A 21,775-nucleotide genomic window follows, 5' to 3' on the forward strand; every position below is an offset into this window, starting at 1 on the left:
GAATAAATTGTCTCTGTCCCTTTATATAAAAGCCGAATTGTTTCAAACATGGAATCCCTTCTTCAAAAGAAATCTTCCTGAAAGTTTAAGACATAAAACAAATGAATGCAGAACTGTTTCGTTCAAGCAATAGTTGGAAGCCAGAAACTCATTCTGATCGGTCTCTCCCTCCCTCCTCCCACAAATACACAGAGGGCCCCCTTAAGAACAGTTTGAAAAATCATTACACTAGTAGTATGTGTGATTTCATTTGGTTTCTGCTGCTTAAATGGTCAACCTAGGGAATGACTTTGCAAGTTGCTCTTAAAGGGATAGATTTCAAGTAAGATAGAATTGAGCAAATACACAAGCAGGTTTCTTTACCAAGTTATAGAATAAGGGGTGAAATGCCACATTTACAGCAATTAGTTCCTAACATCAAGTATAAAACACAAGAAAAAGTTATTAAAACTAAAGACAAGGACTGACCTGCTCAGAACAGTTTTTACCTGGACTTCAGAAATATGCATACCCAGGGATTTCAAAGCAGCAATTATTTCTGAAGCATCTATTACTCCTTTAAAAATGAAAAAATGTCAAGTTAAAGTATCTGAAAAGACAATAAGGCAAAATATACTTAGAATATAAAAGGCTTTAAAGGCCCATATGTTTTTGACCTATAATCCCATATCCACAGGTCAAAGCCTAACAAACTTTTTAGAAAATTGGTACCAAAGTTCAATTGGTGGCAAAATCTACCTTAAACGGATATTAGGTTAATTTTAGTCAATTACTTATCTAATTTAGTGTGAATATTCATGTTTCACTGCGGAAGTATTCATGCTTATAACTGCATGGTAGTGCCCCATAGTCCCTTGGAGTATTATATATCATATATGTACTGCATTACTTTTCTAAAGTCCAAATTTTAAATTTCAAACCACATTTTGCCCCAGACGCTTCTAAATGGGATTGTAGGTCTATAAGAGATTCTTGACTATTATACCTACTTAGAAAGAATTGAAAAAGTCAATTCTGAAGATTTGATCCATAGACCTGAAAATAAGGCCAGTCAATGTTTTATAAGATAAGCTTTAAAAGAAACAATTTACTTAAAATACAACACCAAACTCTTTTAACACATCGCATACTATGTTAAATAACTCAAATCAATGAATATATTTAATATAAGCCTACTATGCATTTCACTCACAATGTTGGATGTTGTGAAGAAAAAATTAAATATTCCATATTCTCCTCAAACTCTAAAACACAAATCTAATCCTATCACTCTCCAAGTCCAAAGAAACTTTGATTCCTCCCTTGTGTAAAGCAAGTAGTTGAGTATATCCAAAATTTTTAAATATAAGAACAACGTTTTAATGTAAAAATAAATTAACTTTAGTGTCTCCTAGTTGAAAAATACATAATGTCAAAAAGTTACTATATCCTTCGCCGACTTTTTGATGGGGTTGTTTGTTTTTTTCTTGTAAATTTGTTTGAGTTCATTGTAGATTCTGGATATTAGCCCTTTGTCAGATGAGTAGGTTGCGAAAATTTTCTCCCATTTTGGAGGTTGCCTGTTCACTCTGATGGTAGTTTCTTTTGCTGTGCAGAAGCTCTTTAGTTTAATTAGATCCCATTTGTCAATTTTGTCTTTTGTTGCCATTGCTTTTGGTGTTTTAGACATGAAGTCCTTGCCCATGCCTATGTCCTGAATGGTAATGCCTAGGTTTTCTTCTAGGGTTTTTATGGTTTTAGGTCTAACATTTAAGTCTTTAATCCATCTTGAATTGATTTTTGTATAAGGTGTAAGGAAGGGATCCAGTTTCAGCTTTCTACATATGGCTAGCCAGTTTTCCCAGCACCATTTATTAAATAGGGAATCCTTTCCCCATTGCTTGTTTTTCTCAGGTTTGTCAAAGATCAGATAGGTGTAGATATGCGGCGTTATTTCTGAGGGCTCTGCTCTGTTCCATTGATCTATATCTCTGTTTTGGTACCAGCACCATGCTGTTTTGGTTACTGTAGCCTTGTAGTATAGTTTGAAGTCAGGTAGTGTGATGCCTCCAGCTTTGTTCTTTTGGCTTAGGATTGACTTGGCGATGCGGGCTCTTTTTTGTTTCCATATGAACTTTAAAGTAGTTTTTTCCAATTCTGTGAAGAAAGTCATTGGTAGCTTGATGGGGATGGCACTGAATCTGTAAATTACCTTGGGCAGTATGGCCATTTTCACGATATTGATTCTTCCTACCCATGAGCATGGAATGTTCTTCCATTTGTTTGTATCCTCTTTTATTTCCTTGAGCAGTGGTTTGTAGTTCTCCTTGAAGAGGTCCTTCACATCCCTTTTAAGTTGGATTCCTAGGTATTTTATTCTCTTTGAAGCAATTGTGAATGGGAGTTCACTCATGATTTGGCTCTCTGTTTGTCTGTTATTGGTGTATAAGAATGCTTGTGATTTTTGTACATTGATTTTGTATCCTGAGACTTTGCTGAAGTTGCTTATCAGCTTAAGGAGATTTTGGGCTGAGACAATGGGGTTCTCTAGATATACAATCATGTCGTCTGCAAACAGGGACAATTTGACTTCCTCTTTTCCTAATTGAATACCATTTATTTCCTTCTCCTGCCTAATTGCCCTGGCCAGAACTTCCAACACTATGTTAAATAGGAGTGGTGAGAGAGGGCATCCCTGTCTTGTGCCAGTTTTCAAAGGGAATGCTTCCAGTTTTTGCCCATTCAGTATGATATTGGCTGTGGGTTTCTCATAGATAGCTCTTATTATTTTGAAATACGTCCCATCAATACCTAATTTATTGAGAGTTTTTAGCATGAAGGGTTGTTGAATTTTGTCAAAGGCTTTTTCTGCATCTATTGAGATAATCATGTGGTTTTTGTCTTTGGCTCTGTTTATATGCTGGATTACATTTATTGATTTGCGTATATCGAACCAGCCTTGCATCCCAGGGATGAAGCCCACTTGATCATGGTGGATAAGCTTTTTGATGTGCTGCTGGATTCGTTTTGCCAGTATTTTATTGAGGATTTTTGCATCAATGTTCATCAAGGATATTGGTCTAAAATTCTCTTTTTTTGTTGTGTCTCTGCCTGGCTTTGGTATCAGAATGATGCTGGCCTCATAAAATGAGTTAGGGAGGATTCCCTCTTTTTCTATTGATTGGAACAGTTTCAGAAGGAATGGTACCAGTTCCTCCTTGTACCTCTGGTAGAATTCGGCTGTGAATCCATCTGGTCCTGGACTCTTTTTGGTTGGTAAGCTATTGATTATTGCCACAATTTCAGATCCTGTTATTGGTCTATTCAGAGATTCAGCTACTTCCTGGTTTAGTCTTGGGAGAGTGTATGTGTCCAGGAATTTATCCATTTCGTCTAGATTTTCTAGTTTATTTGCGTAGAGGTGTTTGTAGTATTCCCTGATGGTAGTTTGTATTTCTGTGGGATCGGTGGTGATATCCCCTTTATCATTTTTTATTGCATCTATTTGATTCTTCTCTCTTTTTTTCTTTATTAGTCTTGCTAGCGGTCTATCAATTTTGTTGATCCTTTCAAAAAACCAGCTCCTGGATTCATTAATTTTTTGAAGGGTTTTTTGTGTCTCTATTTCCTTCAGTTCTGCTCTGATTTTAGTTATTTCTTGCCTTCTGCTAGCTTTTGAATGTGTTTGCTCTTGCTTTTCTAGTTCTTTTAATTGTGATGTTAGGGTGTCAATTTTGGATCTTTCCTGCTTTCTCTTGTGGGCATTTAGTGCTATAAATTTTCCTCTACACACTGCTTTGAATGTGTCCCGGAGATTCTGGTATGCTGTGTCTTTGTTCTCATTGGTTTCAAAGAACATCTTTATTTCTGCCTTCATTTCGTTATGTACCCAGTAGTCATTCAGGAGCAGGTTGTTCAGTTTCCATGTAGTTGAGCGGTTTTGAGTGAGATTCTTAATCCTGAGTTCTAGTTTGATTGCACTGTGGTCTGAGAGATAGTTTGTTATAATTTCTGTTCTTTTACATTTGCTGAGGAGAGCTTTACTTCCCAGTATATGGTCAATTTTGGAATAGGTGTGGTGTGGTGCTGAAAAAAATGTATATTCTGTTGCTTTGGGGTGGAGAGTTCTGTAGATGTCTATTAGGTCCGCTTGGTGCAGAGCTGAGTTCAATTCCCGGGTATCCTTGTTGACTTTCTGTCTCGTTGATCTGTCTAATGTTGACAGTGGGGTGTTAAAGTCTCCCATTATTAATGTGTGGGAGTCTAAGTCTCTTTGTAGGTCACTCAGGACTTGCTTTATGAATCTTCGTGCTCCTGTATTAAACAAATGAAAAAATGTTCATCATCACTGGCCATCAGAGAAATGCAAATCAAAACCACAATGAGATACCATCTCACACCAGTTAGAATGGCAATCATTAAAAAGTCAGGAAACAACAGGTGCTGGAGAGGATGTGGAGAAATAGGAACACTTTCACACTGTTGGTGGGACTGTAAACTAGTTCAACCATTGTGGAAGTCAGTGTGGCGATTCCTCAGGGATCTAGAACTAGAAATACCATTTGACCCAGCCATCCCATTACTGGGTATATACCCAAAGGACTATAAATCATGCTGCTATAAAGACACATGCACACGTATGTTTATTGCGGCATTATTCACAATAGCAAAGACTTCTGGAACCAACCCAAATGTCCAACAATGATAGACTGGATTAAGAAAATGTGGCACATATACACCATGGAATACTATGCAGCCATAAAAATGATGAGTTCATGTCCTTTGTAGGGACATGGATGAAATTGGAAATCATCATTCTCAGTAAACTATCCCAAGAACAAAAAACCAAACACCGCATATTCTCACTCATAGGCGGGAATTGAACAATGAGATCACATGGACACAGGAAGGGGAATATCACACTCTGGGGACTGTTGTGGGGTGGGGGGAGGGGGGAGGGATAGCATCGGGAGATATACCTAATGCTAGATGACGAGTTAGTGGGTGCAGCGCACCAGCATGGCACATGTATACATACGTAACTAACCTGCACAATGTGCACATGTACCCTAAAACTTAAAGTATGATAAAAAAAAAAGTTACTATAAATTTAGTCACACTTTTAATTTGTATTTATGAACTATAGCTGTCTATGCATACCTTTACACACACATATATGTATGAGATATTACTTATTTGGCCGATAGACAAAGCCCGTTATTCATCTATAGAACCTCAGACTCTTTGCAATGACTCAAAGGCCTCCAGTATTTCAAGCTCCACAGAATGTAGTTTACTCATCTATTACTCAACCTAGAAATCAAAGTTTCTTCAACAGGGGAGGCAGGATCCTCTGCCTTATATACCATTATAATCTTCAAATACTATACTCTTCAACTCAATTTAATAATTTTTAAAATTTGAAAACCTACTATGCAAATCACTATGCTACATGTAAAGGAATCCAAAAATTAATAAACACCCCAGAGGAGTTTACCAATTTGTATAGATGCACCAGTTACTTTAAAAATAATTACTGCTCAATGTTTGTTAATAGAAGAGCTATGAATAAACTGCAATGGAAGGGTAAATAAAGGAGTAAATAAGAGTCACAAATGAGGTACTATAAAGGATAAACAAGAAACCACCAAAGAAACAAAAACCATTTTAATAATAGGTGCAGTATGAGCAAGGTACACATATTTATTTAACTAAGATGTATTGCAAACTACATATGGTATTAGAAATCAGGATAGTAGGTACCTGCAGAGGAGGGGCAGTGATTTGGAGCAGGTAAAAAAGGAATGTTTCTGAGATGCTTGTAATAATCTACTTCTTAGTTTAGATGCTATTTTAATGCTGCATGTTTGCCTTGTGAAAATTCATGGGGCTTACATTTATAATTTATTTATGTATTTTGCAGTATATGTTATATATCAATGAAATCTTCCAAAAAGTAGTAAGTCAGGGCCAAATTGGAAATGTCATTTAATCAGCTCTGACCTTGTCTGGTAATTTCCCAACTATGCCTTTGTTCAAGCTATTGTCTCCACTCAAGAAACACTTTCTTTTCATTTCTATTTATATATTAACCCAGTACAAATCTTAATTGTGCCTGGACACAATTAAGTGTGCCTGGACACAAATTGTGCCTGGACACAATTAAGTTCTTCTTGTATCACTTTTATAGCAATGATCATAGTCTACCTTGTATATAGCTATGTACATCTTTTATTATTCCACCCAAAACTGTGTTTCTGAAGACTTTTGTTAACACAGTTCCTAGTGCACTAGCTCATATATAATGCTCAAATACTGTTTGCTTAATTGACTAAAATACATAACGTAATCCTTACCTAAAAGAACCTAGAATTCAGGCAAATATGTAGAACAAAATTAGGTAATCCAATCCAGAACATAATCAAGGTCTATGGGCTTAAAGGGACATTTAGTGTTGTCTTTAATTATATGCAGTAAGCTTTCACTGAGAAGATGGAATTGAAATGAATTGAATGGAATAACAGTATTTAGATAGATGGAGAGGGGGACTGAAACCATTTCAACAATGTAATTCCAGGGAGAAATGCAAAATATTCTATTCCTGTACCAGCGATCTATTGCTAAGTTACAAACCACCCCAAAATTTAGTGGCTTACAAAGAATATATTTAGTCATGAATATGCAATCTGAGTTTGGTTCAGCTTGTCGGTTCAGTTGGTTGGTTCTTCTTCTGGTCTTGTCTTGGTCATTCATGTAAATTTAATCAACTATTGGTTCAACTGCAGCTGGCCAAGGTTACTTCAATTACATGTCTGTCACCTCAGATGAGAATATAGAGCAGTTAAGGACTAACTGGGTAGCTCTCTCCATGTGACCTCTCCAGCTGGGTAGCTATGATAGCAGCAGGAGGCACAAAAATTTCCAGGCAGAAAGGGGCAAGTCCCCGGTGAAACCCAACCGTCAAACCAAAGACAGCCTAAAGTCTGAAAACTGAGCTACCAGAGTCCATGACTGAAGCGAGAACTTCCTCAATGCCTTGTAGCCAATGAAATGGTCATTTTTCCAGGCCTGCCCATGGACCAATTAGCATGCACTCCCCCATTTGGAGCCCATACAAACCCTGGACTCAGCCGCACATTGTACTACCCACTTTCAGGCCCACTCTCACACAGAGGGCCACCTGCTCTCGAGTCCCCTCTCTGCTGAGAGCTTTCCTCCTGTCACTCAATAAAATTCTGCCCTGCCTTGCTGACTCTCCAATGTCCATGTAAACTCATACTTCTTGGTTACAGGACAAGAACCCAGAGCCTGCCAAACAGCAGGAGCAAAAAGGGCTATAACACATTCCTGGCCAGCTCTCCGAGCTACAGGCAGTGACATGTTCCCATTTGCTGGACTATGGGAATGAAAAGCAACAACCCTTCTGGGGGCCCAGACCTCAGAATTCCCCAAGCCAGAGCTATAACATAGTAACCCTCCTGCCCAGCAATGGGCTGCCACCCCACATGATGGGAAGCAGCAGCGGCAGGGCTGGGCCAGCCCAGGAGCCATGGCTGGAGTGGGGTGGTGGGACCAAACAAGCTGTGACAGGCCCCAATTTGCCAAAGTGGGTGGACGGCAGGAACAAATGAGTTGTAACACAAACAAGCTGTAATGTTTCCTGGAGTGCTCAGTGCTCAGTACTCCCTGAGCAAAAGGCTGTAACACCTCTTGGGGCTCTGCGGTTGCTGTCATCTCTGAGTTGTCAAGTGCTACTGCATCCCCCTCATCCAGACACTGGTGCCCAAGGTGGAAGCCACTCAAGGCAGCATGCCTGGACTAGTCATGGGCTAAGTGCAGAGCCAGCAAGTGTGGGATCCAGGCCAGCAGCACAAGCTGAATGCAGCCTGCCAGCCCAAGTGGGCAGAGCAAGCCCAGTGGGCACAAGCAAACTTGGGCAAAGGTGCCATCAGACACAAAGGTTTCCAGTTGGTGAAGAAGCACCAAAAGAATCCTATGTCAGCTAGGCTTTTTTTCTGGTGGTTTACAGTGCTCAAGAGACAGCACTCAAGAAGACACGCCCCAATGTACAAGTACTTATATCAAGATTTACTTATGTTCCAACGGCTAAAGCAAGCTAAATGGCCAAGCCCAGGTCAGTATGGCACATGGCAACTTAAGGGCATGAATCCTGAGAGGTGTGGTTCATTGGGATACCTAATGTAAGCGAAATTATTAGCCTTCCTAAGCTTTAGAGTTCTCAACTATAAAACGTAACTGCTGTGATGATTGTGTGAGATAAAAATAAGACATAGAAGGTAAAATAGGTAAAACAAATATGGCAAGTAGGAGAGTCCAGTAAATGTTATTTCCTTTCCCACCATTTCCTCAATCCCCAAAAAGCTCTATCCAAAAAAGAACTTTAATGATGAAATTACATTTAATAATTACTTCATTCACATATTTGCAACAGCATTCCATGGACATTTTGGCTGAACAGAACAGGGGCTCAGAAAGTAATCACCAATCACTTTCTTGGTGATTAATATGGTTTGGCTTGTGTCCCCACCCAAATCTCACCTTGAATTGTAATAATCCCCACGTGACAGGGGCAGGGCCAGATGATGATAATCGAATCATGAGGGCAGTTTCCCCCATACTGTTCTCATGGTAGTGAATAAGTCTCATGGGATCTGATGGTTTTATAAATGGGAGTTCCCCTGCACAAGCTCTCCTGCCTGCCACCATGTAAGATGTGACTTTGCCCCTCATTCGCCTTCAGCCATGATTGTGAGGCCTCCTCAGCCATGTGGAACTGTGAGTCCATTAAACCTCTTTCGTTTGTAAATTACCCACTCTCAAGTATGTCTTTATTAGCAGCATAAGAACAGACTAATACAGTGAGAGAAGTTAACCAGGTCAGTTCACATGGGGCCTTGCATCCTTCTAACTAGTGAATTTGATAGTACAGCCCACATGCATCCACTTGCCTCTACTATTGGCATAAGGCCTGGAAATCCTTCTAAGCAACTGCGCAGGGGGCAGTAAAAATGAATCTTCTCCCATCCTGGCTAACACAGTGAAACCCCGTCTCTACTAAAAATACAAAAAATTAGCCAGGCGTGGTGGCGGGCGCCTGTAGTCCCAACTACTTGGGAGGCTGAGGCAGGAGAATGGCGCGAACCGGGGAGGCAGAGCTTGCAGTGAGCCAAGATTGCGCCACTGCACTCCAGCCTGAGCAACAGAGCGAGACTCCATCTCAAAAAAAAAGAAAAAAAAAAATGAATTTTCTCTACTACTAATGTTTAACACATATAAACATGTGATGAACTGGGAGAGTCCCAAGAGGAACAATAATGCCTGAAAGGACCAGAGGGAAGAATATTAAATAAAGTGAAAATGCTTACAATATAACATTAAAAGAAAAAAGGAAGACACCAAACTATGCATACAGTGTGACTGCAATCACATTTAAAGAGAAAGGGAGGCAGAAAGAAACAGAAAAAAGTCTAGAAGGAAACATTAAAATGTATCAAAATGTTAAAACTGATCTCTAGATAGCAGTGTTACAAGTAACTTTTACTTTCTTTCCGGACCGTTTTGTGTTTTCTAACTTTCCTGCAACCAATACATTTTTATAATCGTCACAAAAATAGCAAATGTCATTTTTTAATTACCATAATACTTTTAGCTCATATATTGCAAAAAAAATGGAAAGGCCTACTCACTAAGCAAAGAAACTTTAAATTTAGAAGTCACAGGCCTCTCAAAAATTATTTTACTAAAAAGATGGTAACCATATAGGAATTAGAGTACTAATAAATATAGTTTATGTATTATTCTTAGAAATTTAAAAATCAGTGCTGAACAACTAGTAGAAATAATCAAATCTTTGATATTAAGAGTAAATTAAAGGCTATTAAAAGTGCCCTTTAGACTGACAGTTATATTCATATTAAGTTAACTGTAGTTGTAAAAACACACATACCATCATTATTTTTATCCAGACTATTAAATGCCAGCCTCATTTTCTTCTCATGGTCTTGAAGATACTGCATAAATTCTCCAAAGTCCAATCCTAAATCGTCGTTGGTATCTCCAGACTTAAAAATTATCTACAAAAGAAGAAGAAACTCATTGCACAGATGTATCATAAGTAAAGCCACTATACCATGTTAACATGTACACATTTCACTCATACTGATTATGATTTCCATTAGCATCCATTATTCTAGCTTTTCAGTCACAGCTACAGGCTAAGTATATTAAGTCATTTTTAAATTGGTGCAATAGTAGATTAAGCAGCCACAATGTCATTTCATATAATTATAATTCTTATTAGTAAGTATTTACCTGAGGTATACTATTAATGCCAATTACCTGAAAGCGATAATGACACTTAGATACATAGCCTTTGCCATTGGAGACCTGAAAAATCTGTTAACTGAGAAAAAAAAATGTAGAATTCTAGGGTGTCCCTCAGCATAATGGTTTGAGACTTAGCCTTATAAAGCGAGAGTGTATGTTCGAGTCCCACTGGAGCCTTATGCTTTTTTAAATAAAAAATTAATAATATTTTTAATGTACATCATCTATATTTTCAGTAAACTTCTACCTCTAGACCATGTCTTTTTTATCTTTGGACCATCAATACCTAGCACAAAGTATGGCATATATAAGCCCTTAATACATTTTAATTGAATTTAAAAATAAATACAGTAAGCAACTGCCACTGTCTGACTAGGTGAGGTGCTAGGGATTAAAAGACAAGAAGATACAGTCTCTGCCCTGAAGGAAGTTACAGACCAGTAGAAACCATTCATATAACCAAAGACAATGTGTTAGCTGACATAAGGGAATGTATTCAAGGTACAGCGAGGTTTGGGGAGATTCAGGAGAGCCTCCACAGAGGAAGAGTGCTTGAGCTGAGACTTGTAAAGAAAAATAGCTGGACAAATAAATGGGACAGGATGTTCCGGGAATATGTGACAGTGTTTGCAAAGAGACAGAATATATGCTAATTAGAAAAACATAATAATAGTGATAATAGTAACAGCTAATATTTATTAAGCACTTCTAAGCATTTTATATGAATGAACTCATTTAATCGCCATAACAGTCCTTTGTCCAATTTGCTAAGGAGAAAATGCAAGGGAAAAATGTAGAAGATAAGGCAGGCAAGGGAGAGATCATGAAAGGATTTCATGCCACAAAAAGGATTTCAAATTAATTCTGCAGGAATTTCCCAATGAGTGGAGTACATATAGTGCATATGTGAAAATAGTTAAATAACACTAAATTACAGAGTGAGGAAATTATTCCTCTTCCAATTTTCTTTCAATCCTCTGATTACATCATGGAGAACATATCAATTTTGTGCTAAAATGCCTCAATACTGGCAACTTCTTACAGAAAAAATCAGAGTATAAGCCTCAGGCTCACCTTCATCAGACAATACAGACAATACCCAACTTAAAACAGTTTGCTTACAATTTCTCAACTTTACAATGGGTTTCTTAGAGTATTAAATACATTTTGACTTACAATATTTTTAACTTACGATGGGTTTATCAGGACATAACCCCATTGTAAGTTGAGAAGCATCTGTATAATAATTAGCCAGAATTTAATAATACTAATTTGTTTTCAATTTGTTTATTTTATGCTTACTTGTAATCTACTCATTTTCCATTTATGGCAATGATAAGTTTTTATTTTAAAATAAATTTCTTAAGCGTAACATCAGCAAGATAGTGGAATAGGAAATCTCATGCTCCACTTGCCCTCATAGAAAGTTCAGCTAGGAACTATACACGGACCAGAACATCTTTTTGTAAACTCCAATACTTGCAAACAAGCCTGAGATGTCTGTGTGATCCAAAGAACTGAATGAAAACTGAATAGAAGAATAAGAAGACTTGTCTTACTTTGACCACACCACTAGCCACTCCCCAAGTCAACACAACACTAGACAAATGATTTCTCTAGGCCCAGGGTTTCTACAGGGGAAAAGAGGACCAGAAACAGTCATCCAGCTTCCCTAGCATTTTAAGATTCTTCTCAGGAAGCCCAATCCAGTCTCATCTCACAGAGAACAGTAAGGAAAATGGCATGGTTTGACCACTGGAGTCAGGTAGAAACAAAGAAAGGAGGCAGAGGTCATGGTACCAGCACCATGAATCTTGGTGATACCTCTGTGTTCCTGCCAGCTGTGACACCCAATCAAAGATACCAGTGAACTTCATACCCACAATGCTAAGCTAGTCACCTTAGAAACACAGCAGGAACTAGCTTGGGTCCCAAGACAGCTAGTCTTTCTGCCCAGCCTCAGAGGCTCCCAGTGACCCCAACCAGGCAGGGAGATGCCTACCTCTACCCATTTCAAAGAAGCAAAGGGACACGACCAGCTTGACTACGTAAGTCAAGCAGCAGCCATACCCTACCAAAAGCCCATCCCATGGATTCACCCTTACAGGGAAATAATCCTCAATCATGCATTTCTAAGGAGCATTGCCCCTAGTCCCACCTATCACGAGCAGCAACTCTGCTTAAACTCAGAGCCCAGCTTATGGTCCTGCCCAACTAAAGAACCCAAAGAGTGAAATTGTTCATTAAAAAAATACACTGTGACTGGCCTGACCAGAAGCCATCACAGTACTGCCTGATAGCAGAGCCCAGCCAGTGGTCTCATCAGATAGTGCAGCCCAGCCAGTATCTGATACCAGATGTTGATATCAGATGACATCAGAGCAAAGGCAGCATCTCAGCCAACTAGAGAACCCACAACAAGTTCTGCCTGCCAGGGGTCATCACCAGCTGGTCCTTCCAGAATCACAGGCTGGACTAAATAGTGAAGATTTATCCCTGCCTCAAAACAACTTTAAAGGACAGAAGAGAGGCTGCCTTGCAAATATGCAGATAACAATACAAGAACACAAGGATTACAGAAAATCAAGGAATCATAACACCTCCAAAAGAAAGTAATAAAGTGCCAATGATAGACCCCAAAGAAAAGGAGATCTATGAAATTACTGACAAAGAATTCAAAATAATCCTCTAAAAGATCAACACAAAAGTATACAAATATAACATTTAATGAAATTTGGCAAAACAATACACAAAGTGAGAAGCTCAACGATGAAATAAAAACATTAAAAAGAATCAAGTAGAAATCCTAGAGATGAAGAATACAATGACTGGACTGAAAAATTCGGTAAAAATTATTAACCACAGATTCTATCTTTCTTCTGATAGAATCAATGGGCCAAAAAATAGAAAATTTGAAATTATCCAGTCAGAGGAACAAAAAGACAAAAGACTGAAAAAGAATGAAGAAAACCTACAGGAACTATGGGATACCATCAAAAGATCAAGCCTGGCCAGGTGTGGTGGCTCACACCTGTAATCCCAGCACTTTGGGAGGCCAAGGCGGGTGGATCACGAGGTCAGGAGATTGAGACCATCCTGGCTACCATGGTAAAACCCTGTCTCTACTAAAAATACAAAAAAATTAGTTGGGCATGGTGGTGGGTGCCTGTAGTCCCAGCTACTTGGGAGGCTGAGGCAGGAGAATGGTGTGAACCCAGAGGCAGAGTTTGCAGTGAGCCAAGATCGCACCACTGCACTCCAGTATGGGCGACACAGCGAGACTCTGTCTCAAAAAAAAAAAAAAAAAAAAAAAAATCAAACCTTTGCATAATAGGATAAAGGGCAAGAACATGTATTTAAAGATACATTGGCTAAAGACTTCCCTAATTGGGGATAGATGCCAACATCCAGGTATAGGAAACACAGAGATGTTCAATCAAATTCAACTCAAAGAAGAGTTCACCAAGACACATAGTAATCAAACCACCAAAAATCAAAGGCAAAAAATTCTGAGAGCAGCAAAAGATAAGAAACATATCACGTAAAAAGGAGTGCCAATACAACTATCAGTAGATTTCTCAGCAGAAACCCTACAGGCCAGGAGACAGTGAGATGATACATTCAAAGTGCTAAAGAAAAAAAAACTGCCAACCAAGAATACTTTATCTGCAAAACTGTCATTCAGAAATGAGGCATAAAAACTTTCCCAGAAAAAAGCTAAGGGAGTTCATTATCATGAGACCTGCTTTGCAAGGATTGCTAAAGGGAGTTATTTAAGCTGAAACAAAAGGCTGGTAATTAATGACACAAAACAAATGAAAGCACTAAGCTAAATGGTGTAAGTAACACAGATACATATTTAGAATATTCTGGGAATGTAATGGTGACAAAGCAATTTTATCCCTGGTGCAAGGGTTAAAAGAAAACTATTAATAACTGTAGCTAAAATAAATTGTCGAAAGAAACACATTATAAAATGACATAAATTCTGACATCAAAAGCATAAAATATGGGGAAGGGGCCATAAAAGTACTTTGCTATGTACAAAGTTGAGTTGTTATCAGCTTGAAATAGGCTATTACAAGTATAAGATGCTCTATGTAGGCCTCATGGTAACCACAAATCAAAAATCTTTAGCAGAAGGACAAAACAAAAATAGAAAGCATTCAAAGCATTCCACTACAGAAAAATATCAAACAATAAAGGAAGATAGCAAGAGAGGGAGAGAGAAACAAAGTATCTAAAAAAAAGCAGAAAACAATTCACAAAATGGTAGTATTAAGTCCTTACCTATCAAAAATTACCTCGAATGTAAATGTATTAAATAACTGAATAGAAAGATATAGAGTGATAAATGGATTTTAAACGTCCTTTTTTTTTAAAGAAAATTTTTTAATCGAATGCTGTGTACAAAAGACTCTTCTTACTTTTAAGGACACATATAATTGAAACTATTTTGGAAAACAAGAGAGCAGGGATAGCTAAACTTATTTAAGACAAAATAGATTTTAAGTCAAAAATTGTAAAAAGAGACAAAGTAACACATTATATAATGACACAGGACTCAATTCATCAAGAGAACAGAACAGCTATAAATATGTACTCACCCAACACTAGACCATGATTTATAAATTATAGGATCTGGAGGGAGAGATATTGCAATATGATAATACTCAGGAGCTTCAATACCCCAGTTTCAACAATGGATATCTAATCTAGAAAGAAAATTAGTAAGGAAAGATTGGACTTGACCAACATTTTCAACCAAATGCACCTAACAGACAAATATGAAACCTTTCATCCAACAGAAACAGAATACCCATACTTCTCAAGGGCACACAGAACATTTTCCAAGACAGATCATGTTAGGGCACAAAACAAGCCTCAGCAAATGTAAGAAGACTGAAATAGTATCAAATCTCTTTTGACCAAAATGCCATTAAACCAGAAATAAATAGCAACAGGAATTTTGGAAAATTCACAGATCCATAGAAACCGAACATGCCCTAAACAACAAACGAGTCAATGAAGAAATTAAAAGGAAAATTTTAAAAATATCTTGAAACAAACTAAAATGGAAATACAACATACCAAAACTTGTGGGATACAGCAAAAGCAGTTCTAAAAGTAAAACTTACAGCAATAAATCCCTAGATAAAAAAAGAAGAAACATCTCAAATAATTAACCTAATGTTACACCTAAAGGAACTAGAAAAAGAACAAACTAAGTGAAAAGTTAGCAAAGAAAAAAAAAGAAATATTAAAAATCAAAGCAGAAATAAATGAAAGGCCAGGCGTGTTGGCTCACCCCTATAATCCTAGCACTTTGGGAGGCTGAAGCAGGCAGATCACTTGAGGTAAGGAGTGCAAGACCAGCCTGGCCAACATTGTGAAACCCTGTCTCTACTAAAAATACAAAAATTACCTGGTGTGGTGGCACACGCCTGTCATCCCAGCTACTCAGGAGGCAGAGGCAGGAGAATCACTTGAACCCGCGAGGTGGAGGTTGCAGTGAGTCGAGGTCACACCACTATCCACCACTTTCCCTCTGATGCATCACTAATTACTTTAAACCTAGGTGGATTAAACTCTCCAACCAAAAGATAGAGATTAGCAGAAAAATGAGAAAATGGTCCAACTATCTGCTGTTTATAAGAAACTCTCTTAAGAGCCAAAGACACAAATACATTGAAAGTAAAAGAATGAAAAAAAATTCCATGCAAATGGTAACCAAAAGAGACCACTGATAGCTATACTAATATGAGATAAAACAGACTTTAAACTAAAAAAAAATGAGATAAAGGACATTATATAATGATAAAAGTTTCAATACATCAAGAAGATACAATAATTACAAATATTTTTTGCATATAACAGGCCATCAAAACATATAAAGCAAAAATTGGAAGAATAGAAGGGAGAAATAGTTAGTTCTACAATATCAGTTGAAGAATTCAATACCCCAAACTGAATAATGAATAGAATAACCAAACAGAAGATAAGTAAGGAAACAGAGAATTTGAACACCATAAACCATCTAGATCTAACAGGCATATACAGAATATACTATACAACAGGAAAAAAATACACACTCTTCTCAGTGACACAGAGGACATTCTCCAGAAAAGATCATACTCTAGGTCACAAAACAAGTCTTAATAAATTTTAAAAGACTGAAATCATGCCAAGTATCTTTTCTTACCACAGTGGATGAAACCGGAAATCAATGACAAAATGAAAACTGGAAAGTTCATAAATGGGTAGAAATTAAATAACACACTCTTGAAAAACTATGGGTCAAAGAAAAAATAAGAAAAATTAGAAAATATCTTTAGACAAATGAAATCAAAAGTACAAGATACCAAAACTTATGAGATATGGCAAAAAGCTGTACTAAGAGAGAAGTTTACAGAGATAAATGCTTACATTTAAAAACAACAACAAAAAAAAGAATAAAGATCTCAAATCAGCAACCTAACTTTACAACTTAAGGAACTAAAAAAAAAGAGCAAATTAAATCCAAAACTAGCAGGCAGAAAAAATAAAGATTAGAACAGATATAGATGAAATGAGAAAATAAATATAATAGAGAAAAACAACTAAATCATAAGTTAGTTCCTCAAAAAGATCAACAAAATCGGCAAACCTTTAGGTGGATGGACTAAGAAAAAAGAAAGAAACAAGAGTCAAATTACTAACATCAGAAATGAAAGTGGGGACATAACTACTGATTCTACGGATATAAAAAGGATTATAAGAGAGTACAATACACTATATGCCAACAAATTGGTTACCCTAGATGAAATAGAAAATTCCTAGAAACACAAAACCTACCAAGACTAAATTATGAAGAAATAGAAAATCTGAATAGTCTATAACTAATGAGGAGGTTGAATCAGTAATCAAGAATCTCCCAATCAAAAAAAAAAAAAGAAAAGCCCAGGATCTGATAGCTTCACTGCTAAATTCTACGATTTAAAAACTAACCCCACTACTTCTCAAACATTTCCAAATAAACTTTTAAAATTTGATTCATCCTATGAGGCCAGTATATACCCTATGAGGCCTATGAGGCCCAATACCAAAGCCATACAAAGACACTACAAGAAAAGAAAATTACAGACCAATGTCTCTCATGAACACTAATACAAGAATCCTCCAAAAAAATGATAGCAAACTGAATTTATTAGGTTAAAAAGGTTATACACCATCCTCAAGTGATATTTATTCCTGGAATACAAGGAGGGTTCAACATTTAAAAAAATCAATCAGTGTAATACATAACATTAACAGAATGATGGCAAAAAACACAAACATCGCAATTGATGCAGTAAAAGCATTTGACAAAAGTCAACACCCTTTCATGATAAAAGCACTCAACAAACTAGGAATACAAGAAAACTATCCTCAATATGATAAAAATCGTATGTGAAAAACCTACAATGAACATCATACACAATAGTGAAAGACTAAAAGCTTTTTTCTCTAAGATTAGAAATAGGCAAGTATGCCCACTTTCATCACTTCATTCAACGTAGTACTGGAAGTTCTAATCAGAGCAATTAGGTTAGAAAAAGAAATAAAAGCCATCCAATTTGGAAAGCAAGAAGTAAAATTATCCCTTTTTCAGATGATATGACTTTATATTTAGAAAATCCTAAAGACCCCCCCCCCCACACACACAAAATGTTAGAATAAGCAAATTCAGCAAAGTGGCAAGATGCAAAGTCAACACAAAAAAATCAGTTGCATTTCTATACCTATATGCTAACAACAATTAATCCGAAAAGGAAATTAAGGAAACAATGCCATTAAAGCATCAAAAGAATAAAGCACTTAGGAATTAACCTAACCAAGAAGGTAAAAGACTTATGCAATGAAAACTATAACACATTTCTGAAACAAATTAAAGAAAACATAAATAAATGGAAAGATGTCCCACGTTCATGGGCTGGAAGACTTAATATTGTTAAGATGTCTATACTACCCAAAACAATTTACAGATTCAGTGCAATCCCTACCAAAATCCCAATGATGAATTTGCAGAAGTAGAAAAACCCATACTAAAATTCACATGGAATCTCAAGGGGCCCCAAATAGCCAAAACAATTCTGAAAAAGAAGAACAAAGCAGGAGGACTCACTTCTTGATTTCAAAACTTACTGCAAAACAAGAGTGATTAAAACAGTGTGCTACTAACATAAAGACAGAAATATACACCAGTGGAATAGAATAGAGAGCCAAGAAATAAACACTTATGCATATGTGCTCAAATAATTTTTGACAACAGTGCAAAGACCGTTCAATAGGGAAAAGACAGTTTTTTCAACAAATGAAGCTGGGAAAACTGAATATCTGCATGCAAAAGAATGACATTGGACCCTTAATTAACACCCTATTAAAAATTAATTCAAAAAGGATCTATGACCTACATGTAACTCTTAAAATTATGAAACTCTTAGAGAAGACAACACAGGGCAAAATCTTCTCGACAATGGATTTGGCAGTGATTTCTTAGACATGACATCAAAGGTACAGGCAACCAAAACACGACAAATTGGACTTCATGAAAATTTAAAACTTTGTGCATCAAAAGTAAAAAGGAGACTCATAAAACGGAAGTAAACATTTGCAAATCATATATATAATAAGGGGTTCATATACAAACTATACAGAAAACTCCTAAAAATCAACAACAACAACAAAAAACCTAATTTGAAAATGAGCAAAGAACTTGGACATTTCTCCAAAGAAGTTATACAAATGGCTACTAAGCACATGTAAAGATGCCCAGCATCACTAAAGAGGAGTCCAGATGGTTTGGACTTCTAGCAACAACCAAAAAAAAAAAAAAAAAAAAATCTCACCAATAAAGAGCTTTACAGTCTTCAGACATAACTCCTAAAATTCAATAGGAGTTATATCTGAAGACTGCTAAGCATTGACAGAAAAGAAATAAAATAATTTTTTTCTCTTGATATTCTGAAACTTCCTTCTAAATAGTTTAAAAATAATCAAGTCAAGACTGGCCTAGAGAAGGAAGGTATTCCTAATTTAGATGAGGTTCTAAAACAATCAGCTGAAGTGTACACCCATGGATCAAAGTCTGACTTCCCCTAGACCTTGGTGTGGATGTCAGAAAGAGAATAGCTCTGGGGCTCTTATCTGTGCCTGTCGTTTGGAGACGACCCTGAAGCACACTGCCCTGGGCAGAGAAACCCCTAAGAAAAGAGATGTTCCTTTACTTCTGCACAAAGGCTAACATGGCGCCTGACGTTGTGTGCTGGTTCCATAAATTTTGAACGAGTCACCAGAAACAGCATCTCCCCAAAAGCCCCCTGAAGGTCTTTGTCACTAGGGAAAGTGGCTTTTTTTTTTTTTTTTTGAGATGGAATCTCGCTCTGTCGCCTGGGCTGGAGCGCAATGGTGCTATCTCGGCTCACTGCAACTTCCGCCTTCCGGGTTCAAGCGATTCTCCTGCCTCAGCCTCCGGAGTAGCTGGGATTACAGGCGCGCGCCACCACGCTCGGCTAATTTTTGTATTTGTTTAGTAGAGACGGGGGTTTCACCATGTTGGCCAGGCTGGTCTCGAACGCCTGACCTCAGGCGATGTACCCGCCTGGGCCTCCCAAAGTGCTGAGATTACAGGCGTGAGACACCGCGCCCGGCCGGAAAGTGGCTATTTTAAGAAGATTGAGAACATGTTTCGTTGGGTCGCATTATTCTGCGTGACGAGGCTCACAGAGGAGAACCCCACCCTTACTCCAAAGGCCTTTGAAAGCAGCTCTGGAAAGGGCAGGGTTTGCTTCTCCCTCTGCCCAACGTCTCCCCAGGCTGCCTGTGCCACCTTCCGGTCTCACCTCCTCGGAGTTGGGGTCAAACGCGGAGCTCCAGTTTCTCAGCCCCTCCTGGAGCTCAATGATGTCCACCACGCCGTCCCCATTGCAATCCAGGTCTTCGAAGAGGATCCCGTAGCGTAAGTAGTCATCGCCATCCTGGCAGGCCACCGCCTCCAGCACGAAGCCCTGCATCCAGAGCAGCATGGCTGGGTCCAGAGGCTGCGGGGACCACTCGGCCACCCAGCCAGCACCGCGGCACTCGTCGCCGCCTCCTCGACGCCTGGCTGCGCAAAGCAGGGGGTCCCGGCCGTCCGCCAGCTTCTGCAACTGTCTAGCGGAGCCGCCGCAGTTCGGAGCCCACGCGGGCCAAGCCGCCCGCGCCTGCGGGCTCTTGGGCGCCACGGAGAGGCTGCGCCACCTTGTGGGACCTCTGGCCGAGGCGCCACGCGACAGTTGAGACGCCAGATGTGAGCTGAGGTGCCAGACGTGAGTTGAGGTGCCAGACGTGGCGGCGTTGGGTACCCAGGACCCTCGGACGGGTAGGTCGACGGGGGAACCAAGGGACGTTTGGGGAAAGGGAGCGCATTCCCCAGCAGGCTTGAAAGGGCACTCGCGGGTGTTTTAAGATTCTCGCGGTACAGACTCAGTGCCTGCCGGAAGTCACTGCGGCGGGAGATGTGGCATGGAGTGAGCTGCTCAGACTCGCTCTTATGCCAGCATCCAGTACTCTGGTGCCACCCTTCCTCCCAGGAGGACCTGCACCTGGGGGTCAGGACCCCGGCGACCCCCAAAAGAGGTCTAAAGAGGGAAGGCCTCCTGAGGAGCCTCTGCCCTGTCCCTGTCTCTCTCTCCCCTCCTTACCGGCCTAGCCCATGTTGGCAAACCTATTTTGGCCATACTGGGATTAGATTTTTCATGTTCTTATATGACCTTTTTCCAGTTAATTGGATTGGGTGCAGAAATACTTCTATCTCTATTGATAAACAAAAAATAAAAATAAATAATAACTAAAGGGAACATACATACAGATTAAAATTAGAACATGTCTCCAAATCCAGAAATATGAAACACACATCATAACAGTTCCAATTTATATGCCACATTTCTATTCATAAATTTTGTTCTAAAATAAAGAGAAAAAATAAATAGCAAAATACTTTAAAGTGGATCTGAAGCATTCAAAGTATTTTTTGGTATGCATTTATTTTAAATCAATCTCTGATTTTTATTATCTATAGGGCTATTAAGGAATCCAGTTGCCGTTTATTTTTCCTCTATATTTTAGAAGTTCGTATAAACAAATTTAATTTCTAATTCCTTGTTAATTATGAGGCATGATAACACATACTAATTTATCAAGATGTGCTTTATATTAGTCACATTTATGTGAACTTTAGGAGTTGATTATATTTAAGTTTCAAATCTTTCTAGTAATCCTATTAAGAAAAAAAGGGAGAATCTGACTAAAAATTGACTTTGGTTACTCAAATTTATGTTAATTGTGCATTTATATTCATTTCAATTTTTAGAAAATTTAACAACTTAATTCCATCATTAATCATTTATTAAGTACCCTATCCCAACCTGAGAAAATTAAATTTCTCTAATTT

At 38.2% G+C, this 21,775-nt stretch overlaps 2 protein-coding genes across 2 annotated transcripts in view; one reads left to right on the forward strand and one right to left on the reverse strand.

The window, feature by feature from the left end:
• LOC134809780 (mitochondrial adenyl nucleotide antiporter SLC25A24-like) overlaps window positions 1-21,062 on the reverse strand; it is a 51,045-nt gene extending 29,983 nt beyond the window's left edge. Inside the window, exons 1-4 of the mRNA XM_063808596.1 lie at window positions 21,027-21,062; window positions 20,187-20,774; window positions 9,947-10,073; window positions 469-556 (exon numbers count right to left, since the gene is read on the reverse strand). Coding sequence (XP_063664666.1) covers window positions 469-556; window positions 9,947-10,073; window positions 20,187-20,774; window positions 21,027-21,062 — 839 coding nt within the window. The remainder of the gene's footprint in view (window positions 1-468; window positions 557-9,946; window positions 10,074-20,186; window positions 20,775-21,026) is intronic.
• LOC457936 (neuroblastoma breakpoint family member 6-like) overlaps window positions 19,806-21,775 on the forward strand; it is a 52,110-nt gene continuing 50,140 nt past the window's right edge. The window contains 1 exon segment of the mRNA XM_063816395.1: window positions 19,806-20,704. The gene's annotated coding sequence lies outside the window, so the exon portion shown is untranslated.

The sequence above is a fragment of the Pan troglodytes genome, chromosome 1 (genome assembly GCF_028858775.2).
Source record: "Pan troglodytes isolate AG18354 chromosome 1, NHGRI_mPanTro3-v2.0_pri, whole genome shotgun sequence".
NCBI lineage: Eukaryota > Metazoa > Chordata > Mammalia > Primates > Hominidae > Pan > Pan troglodytes.